The sequence below is a fragment of the Amblyomma maculatum genome, chromosome 4 (assembly GCF_055883805.1).
Source record: "Amblyomma maculatum isolate TAMU_Amacu chromosome 4, ASM5588380v1, whole genome shotgun sequence".
In the NCBI taxonomy this organism is placed as follows: Eukaryota; Metazoa; Arthropoda; class Arachnida; order Ixodida; family Ixodidae; genus Amblyomma; species Amblyomma maculatum.
Window position 1 is genome coordinate 24,739,845 of NC_139347.1, and position 8,086 is coordinate 24,747,930.

Below are 8,086 nucleotides of genomic sequence, written 5' to 3' on the forward strand. Positions count from 1 at the left end.
AGAAGAAGAAGAACAACGGCAACTGAACCCGTCACTAAACCAGCGCTCTTCCGGTATCCGAGTGAAGTGAACCCAGGTAGGCGCTTCTGGTATACACTTGGCACTGCTAAAGCCACCTTTTTAACCCTAATCGCTCGATTTCATACAACCTGCACGTAGCTGCCTCTTTGCATTGTTGTATGCTCCTGAAGACGACCATGCCTAAGGTTCAACGTTAAGTCGCGGTCTGACACTGCGCGCCCGAGCTTCAGCACTGATTTTCTTGAGAAAATACAGTCTTTACAAGTCCTACAAAGGCACAACGCGGTTACCAACTTAGACAGCAGCTTGAAAAAGAAAGCTAGCAACCGACGCTAATAGCTAATCTAAATGAGTGAAGCCTTGCCGTGTATTTCAGCGCACTGTTTAGCCTAGCAATCGAAACTGCGCTTTTTATGTTTCCCTTCTGCCTCCGTATTCACTTTCGCGTAGTGTAAAAGTGAGGCTACATAAAAGCAAAGCTGTCAGTTCCCTAACATTTCTCCTATCAAGCATGTCTGGCCGTTATGAAGAAAATGGCATATAGATAGAAGTACCAGTCATCAAGGGGACGCTTTATCCCTAAGGATCTTAAATACGAAAAAAACATGGAAATCATTTTACTAGATACGCACTAAGCTCACTCGTTCCATTGCTGTATTTCAAAGAGTGGGTTAATATCTTGCAGCTGCTAATTTAACTCAATTCACGTCCTTTCAAGTTTGGAATGTTGAAACGCTCCTAAACTCAGTACCTCTGAGTGGCAGTAACCAGCGACCTAGGCACCGCTCGGGTTAGTCCTGCAAACCTCGCGATGATGCACACTGAGGATGTGTACTATGTACAGTTATTAAGTTATTTCCTTCTCCTTATTTTCATTTTGTCCTGTCGCCATTTACTTCCCTAAAGTTGGTTTATATCAGCTTTATTGCAGGGCAGTTTTTATTCCCGAGAAAATGTTCCTCTTGCCATCGCAATGTAGGTGTGCTCATTCGCACATGTCTGCGAATTTATGTTTTGAATCAGGGTCTCAAATTTTTGATAAACGTTCGAAATAATACTGGGCTTCTAGATCGCCACTGATTAATTTGAATATGCTGTGGCTGAAATGAACAACCAGAATATATTCTGAAATTTTCCAATCTGAGCCTAATTTCATTTAAAGTTGATAAATTTTGCGTCTTCAATGCAGTTTTCAACTGGAACAGTTTCTACAGATCAGAATGTTGTGTGATAGGTGCTACCGGCTAAAATTACGTACACTGTATTTGAGTTATCATATTTGATAAATTTTGCCGCTTCGATTAAGTGCAGTTTGGACATTCTTTTTCCTTAGTAAGGAACAGATTTCCAAAAATAAGTTTCGGAGCTTCGATTTCACGTATGTTTCTTCAAACTTAAGTTCCCAGTTAACCGCATTGCTTGTAATAGAGCATGGTTTTTCTCTCAGGTGCATTAGATGGCACCGTAATCGGTCCTGTCATTCCTCAGGAATATCTTAAGGCCAAAATCAAGGTAGATAATTTCAACTAGGCACAGCGTTTTAACCTCAAAGAAAGCACGCACCTAAGAAGAGGCCTTCATTAAGCTTATCACAAATCTCAAAACAGTTGATGTCATCCCGCATAAATTTCTGAAAATGCACGAACATTCCCCTCAAAAGAGTCTAAATCAAGTCGCGAGAATATTTTCAGATTATATTTCCTCAACTCTGCAGGAGGTATTCAAGTGACCTCACGAGCGCCATTTTTTGGTTTACAGCACAGCCGGAGCAGTGCAAGTCGAAGCAGAGAACGATAAGCCGATTATATACGTCTCCTTTATGCACCATAAAATGACCGCCACTGTTACGAAGGTTCATAGTCCCTACACATATCTACACATATGCGCATCTTGTCGCATAAAATGCATAATATTTTGGCTAAAATTTTAATATCATGAGAAAGTGATTTTGTACAGGTTTTCCTCTTCTGTCGTTTAGCTTTGAAATGGTGCACACATTTGTCTCCAATTAAATCTATTATTTTACTATCTACGCTACTTCAACGCCATATTGCGGGACTTGCAGCTACCTCGGTAAAGCGTTAATATGCAGCTCTTATGCAGTTGCTGTACATATCAATGCGTTGCCATGCAGCGGCTCCACAACCAAAACATCATCATGCTCGTTGTAAGTAGCCTTCGGAGTATTGCTATCCCACTAAAACATGCTCATAAAGTGCCAGAGAATGATCTTAATGTGATATTTCCTCATGCTTCGTGTGACCAGAAAACATGACCAGGAACCTTGGCCAAAATGTGTAACCAGAAAACGTCCTCAGCACCTGTCAATCACCCAGAGATAGATAATAATGAATTCATTCACTGATAGTTAATCTTAAGAATTAGGACGTGATTAAGCATAGTCATAGTTAGTCATTGTAAGGGGTAGTCACATTCAGTCATTGTTGATCATAGTCACAGTCATGGTTAGTAAGTCATAACTATTCTATGATCATAATGACTGACTAATCATGCCTATGGCCAACTATGACTATGATAGCCATCACTAAACTTTGACGAGCTATGACGATGACTATGAATAACTGACTTCCTGTGTCTTTGAATAGGAACTCATTTCACAACACAAACAACTGTGCTATTTCCTCGCATATCCATGAGCAGGCATCAAAAATGAGAACGTAGCAAAGGACAAGAAGACTGCACAGTCAGCGCAGCAGTCTTCTTCCGTGTCCTTGAGTTTAATTTAGCGCGCTGCCGTAGGTTCAACCTTGGGTGGGAAAGTGTCACTTAGAAGGACGCTGGAGCGCAGCTTTGTTAATGACGCTATAACGTTCTTAACTTGAAGGAGGTTGCAAGTTACTCTTATCGCTTACTGACTCGTCTACAGGAAAAGGCATGTGCATCGCTGCCGCGCGTGCACAAAACGCGACTGATAGACACGGTAGTTTGAAGCCTTGAAAATGAGTCAGCACCTACACCTCTAAAACACAAAAGGTTGAATATAATGCAAAATTTCAGTGACAGGCCAAAGGGAGAATAACTACATTTTGCAAACCAGTCAGTGAAAAGGTTGAGCGACACTTCAGCTTTTCCTTTAAGATTACGACGCACCAGCGTTAATGGCTCCCCTTTGTGGGCTCCTCATTCGAGTACATCCGCTTGAATACTCGCCTAATCGTTAAACCTTTAATCCTTGCCTCTGTTATTCTACGCATACTCATCAGGGTACACTCGCAAGCTACCACATTATGCCAAAGATCATCGTACGTTTTATACAACCCCACTATTTCCAAGCCGTATGAGCGCGGCCTATGGATATAGCGTGTCTGGTTCTTTATCCAAAGGTCTCGGGTTCAATTCCCATCTCGCCTCCCGTTTCAAATTAGCGTTGACAGATCCTGCCAACTTGATCGTGTCATCTGGTCCCATAAATTAACTCCCCAGCCGATCAGTTATCCACCGCCCACCCATTACACCTGCCAGCTACCACCTTCCAGAGACATGTGCGTGAATTGTCTCTCTCAACGTCGCCATCATTGCAGAAAGCCGTGCCGAGGCCGGATTTTCTGTACAACGGAACCTAAACACTGTTGCGGTAAAATTCAATGAAATGGAGACAGGTTCTACATGAGCGGCGAAATCGCATTTCCCGGAACTGGCCGGGCAGTCGGCCATAATTTGTTCTAGGGCTAAATGGATCGCGTTGGAATCGCATGTAAGGAATTAGGTTCTCAAGAGCGGTTCGTAAGATGCAACATGGCTATGAGGACAGCGTAGTGTTTTGGAATCGACCCGTATAATGCCTAGCTCGTCTTCAGGCTTTCGAATAGGACCGAGCAACACTTCTTCTTTTGCAAACATTCGTCTCCCGATCGGCCTGCAAGCTTACTTCCATACCATGCATAGCCACATTTGTGCAGTGCTCCAACCCTCTTTAAAAGGAAGTATGGAGGCGAGTTGGGTCTTCTCCCCAACCCAAGTCTCCCCTTCTCGCCCTAAAGGACATTCCTTTCACCAACGCAGTCACTGATTTGGCGCCAACTTCAAAGTACTAATTCTTATGTTGAACTAAACCGTTCGCGGTTCTCTCACCGCAAAAAAATATTGATTGGCTTTGACATCACGGTGTATTAGCCAGCTGAACATCTTTTATATTCCTTTACACTACCACTGGAAAGGAGATCAGCAATATAAAATAATTTAGTCTACGGTGTTTCCTAGTGCCTACTGCTGGGTGTATTTTTATCTAGACAAGGCTCTTTCGACACTGAAAGACAAAACATTACCATTCGTGAAAGTAAGTAGACTGCCCCTTTAAACTGTTCTGGGCGCACTCAATGCATATATGACACCCTTGCCGTGTGTTGTCAGTTCCGTCGCTAAAAGTGAGTTATTAATCGCAGGATTCCGCAATGACCGAGCCGTCACCAAAGAATAGGTCAAACAGCGTTGGGTCGCAAGGGTCATCGCACCGGGTCCCTCGACCAAAGCGATCGACCTCGCTGATAGATACCCCGCGCTGCCCAGACGCGGCCACCAGATCAGGACTGGATGCCTCACGTCTAAAAGAAAGAAGCCGGTCTTTGCAAGACATCGGTGGCGAGCGGCGTAGCAAGGCCATGAAAGCGAACGTCGTCGAAAAGCCGGTAGGGCGGCAAAGCCTTGTTTGAAAGCGACGCTTATACACAGGCGTTTAAATCAAGGTAGTCTGCGTACGCTTCTTCCTGATAGCGAAAATATCTAAACAAAAAAAGATTGCGCCAAGTTTTTTGCAGCGAAATTGTAAGTTGTTCTTAGTGGATTCCATTTGGTGCTGGTCTCCAAGGTTTCCATTAAAATTACAAGCCACCCCAGTCTACTCATAACTACTCCTTGGGAAAGGTCGATTGCAGTCGTTACCAGCATAAAGCCGGAACCGGCTGGAAATCTATCCGCAAGAAATGTCTACGTCACCAATTAATTTCAGTCACATCCAGTTGGCTTCTACCTGTATGTCCAACTTGGATCCCAGTTGGAAAATTTCACCGTTAACTATTTTGACTAGCTGGTTGCAAATTGTTTTTTTTTTTTTTTTTTTTTTTTACGTTGGATGCTGACAGCCATAAGTCCACAGACACTAGATAAAAAATGTGTCGAAGCGTCCGCTTCAGCTTATCAATAGGCTACCGTGATGTTGGCCGAGTAGCCTCTGGAACTCTCGGTGATTTTGTAAGTACATCAGGTATAGTTGCGCAGGGATAGTGACGCAAATTTAATTCCTGTCGTTGTTTAGAAAGGCGGTACATCAGTTCTACTCTGCCTCAAAACATTAGCTAAATTTAAAATCATAAACAAATTGTTCAATGTGAATTACATTTCAAATAAGTGACATTTTAGTATAAACTAAACAGAACCGTACCTCTACATTAAAAAGTGCCAATCTTTGTCGTAATTTGCACACAGGTTTACTTACACTCTAACTGACTTTGGGAACAATTTCATTTCTTTTAAAGTTATCCGTGCTAAGGCATTATTAATTGTGTTTTGTTTTAAATCCTGTCTTCAGAATCACTTTCATGCATAAATTATGGTCAGCGCGGGAAAATTTAGTGATTTGTTTAGCAACATATCTTGTTATCTTTCTCGCTCTCAGGAAAAAATAAGCTGCTCGTTCGCGCAGGTTTAAAACGATTCGTGTTCATAATTAATTGCTGAATTTTGCGTAGGACGGGCTCATTCGATGACGGTCACCAACAAACAATGTGTTTTTATGTGCAGGCGTCTGCGGAAGAAAAGCTAACACCTGATACAAGCGGCCAAGAACTACGACGGAGCGAGGCCACCACGTGCCTGCTTCGGACAGCTCAGCGCAGTCCGGGCAAGACTTGCCTTCTGAACGCCTCCTACATGTCTCTGGTCGGCACGATTTTGGTGGCTATCCTTATCGGCCTTATCACATTCAGAAAGGCTCAAAGTTACTATCATAAGCGGCGCCTGCAACCGCAAGAATCCGTCTCCTCAACACACGCCACGCGCTGCCACAATGACGCCTGCCGCCGAATTGAGGAACTACTCAAAGATGCCATAGACCTGCGAGCGCAACCGTGCGATGACTTCTACGCGTACGTATGTGGCTCGTGGTCCCGAACGCACCCGGGCCTCACCGTTGCTCAGGACATCACGCGGACCTTCCTTGGCAATATCACCCAGCGTGCCAGAAACACCCTCACGCTTTTTCCGGACGCGTCCTCGCGCCAGACTGCAGTGCAGAAAGCTGCAAGACACTTTGTCGCGTGCGACAACATCGTCGCAGCTTCAGAAGACCAGTCGGAAGAAGTCAGGAAAGTCCTACAGAAAGGTGGCATTGTCTGGCCGAACCGTGCCCCGGAGGAATCTGCACCGTGTGTCCTAAAAGCTATCTTCTACATGTCTCAAGTAATCAAGATTCCTGTTCTTCTAGATGTCTCCACGGAGCGCGCCGCGAAACGTCAAGTGGTGATACGAAAACCGGAAAGCGTAGCCGTTCTGTTGAACGACGTCAAACGGCACGTCAAAGGCACGGCATTTAGAAGCCACGAGCATTACTTTCGCATCGTTTATGGAAATTTCTCTAGGAGCGACGATTCCGCAAACGTCAAAGAGCGGTTCAGGAACATAGTCCGTCTTGAGCAGGCGTTGACATCTTTCCTGGGACCTCCAGCTCGCATCAAAAAGTACGAAAATAATGACACGTGGCTTACCGACACAGCCAACGTGCACCATGTCTCGCGAGCTATCTCGAAAGAGCGTTGGCTGGAGGCGTTTAAAGTTTTCATGACCATACCAAAGAAGCGCAGAGTCCCGGTTGTGATTCATGCCGGCTTTTACTTCCGGGCACTATTTTCACTCCACGAGAAACTTGGTGAAACTGACTTTGTCGAGCTATACGCTTGGCTGTGCGTTCAAGCCCTTGTCCCCTTCTCCAGCGGGCGCATCATAGCGGCTAGGCATGTAGGATCTCGCGGCTCCGCTCTAGAGACACACAGGTGGTACTGCTTCAGCAGCACTGACCGCGTCTTGCACTATGCGCTCGAGCACCCTTACATGAGTCACTTCACCACTGCTGAGATACAAGAGGACGTGGACAAGCTGATGCAAGAGCTTAAACAATCTTTCGCCAAGGTCCTTCAGCGCACCGCGTCACAATCAGTGGCTAATAAATGTTTCGCTCATTTTGAAAAGAACTTAGCGGATGTGCACGCGGAGTTCTTCCGGCGTTCTAAGCCTGAGTACTTCGAAGACATTTATGCACACTACCCGGACATGACGTCGAGTGCAATGACGAATTGGCTGCGCACCGCGGAATTCATTCCTTCTCCTGTGGTGAGCGGCTACTGGTCAGGGAGCCAGAGAAGCACCACCGACATGAACTACCCGCTTGCGTCGACTAAACTAGTGGAAACAAGTTACCTGGACATCCCGTTGTACTCACTGCGGGTTCCCAGCGCTATCAAGTTCGCAGGAATTGGGTCCCGCCTCTTTAAAAATGGGCTCTATGTGGGAAGAACAAGCCATGTTTGCCACGAAGCTGTTCTTGAGCACTCCGATGACACCCTTGAGTGCCTTAAAAATACGCACAGGGACCAAATCGCAAAGTTTGAGGCGATCAAGACGGACACTCGGGACGCCATGCTTTCGTGGACCGTGCTATGGACGGCGTTCAGAGCTTTCGCGGAGTCTAAGACTAACGAGACAGTCCTTCAGAACTTCCCACGTCTTTCCCAGTCAGCACTGTTCTTCATCATGGGCTGTCTGCTGACGTGTGGAGAGCCAAGGAACGTGGCAGAGGCTTTGTGCAACCTACCTCTCAGGCACGATGAAAATTTCGCCACAGCGTTTTCCTGCACGCAGGACTCAGCTATGCGCCCGAGAAATCAGTGCCCAGGCTTTTTCGCAGCGTGAGAAATATGCAATATAATATCGCCTAAGTGCGAACTTCAGACACCAATTCATTATACTCAGTTTTAGTAACAAGGACGCCCAATACTCCGCAAGCGCTTTTAGCACAGGCCAGCAATAGTAGAATGCTATTTCGACCAGAACTGAG

The 8,086-nt window shown here is 45.4% G+C and overlaps 1 protein-coding gene across 1 annotated transcript; it reads left to right on the forward strand.

Annotated features, from left to right (window-relative positions):
* The first annotated feature begins 5,760 nt into the window (after positions 1-5,760).
* LOC146190514 (endothelin-converting enzyme 2-like) lies at positions 5,761-7,941 on the forward strand. Its single transcript, XM_084600182.1, has one exon. It carries the CDS (start codon positions 5,761-5,763, stop codon positions 7,939-7,941), a length of 2,181 nt encoding a protein of 726 aa, XP_084456308.1.
* Positions 7,942-8,086: the final 145 nt, after the last annotated feature.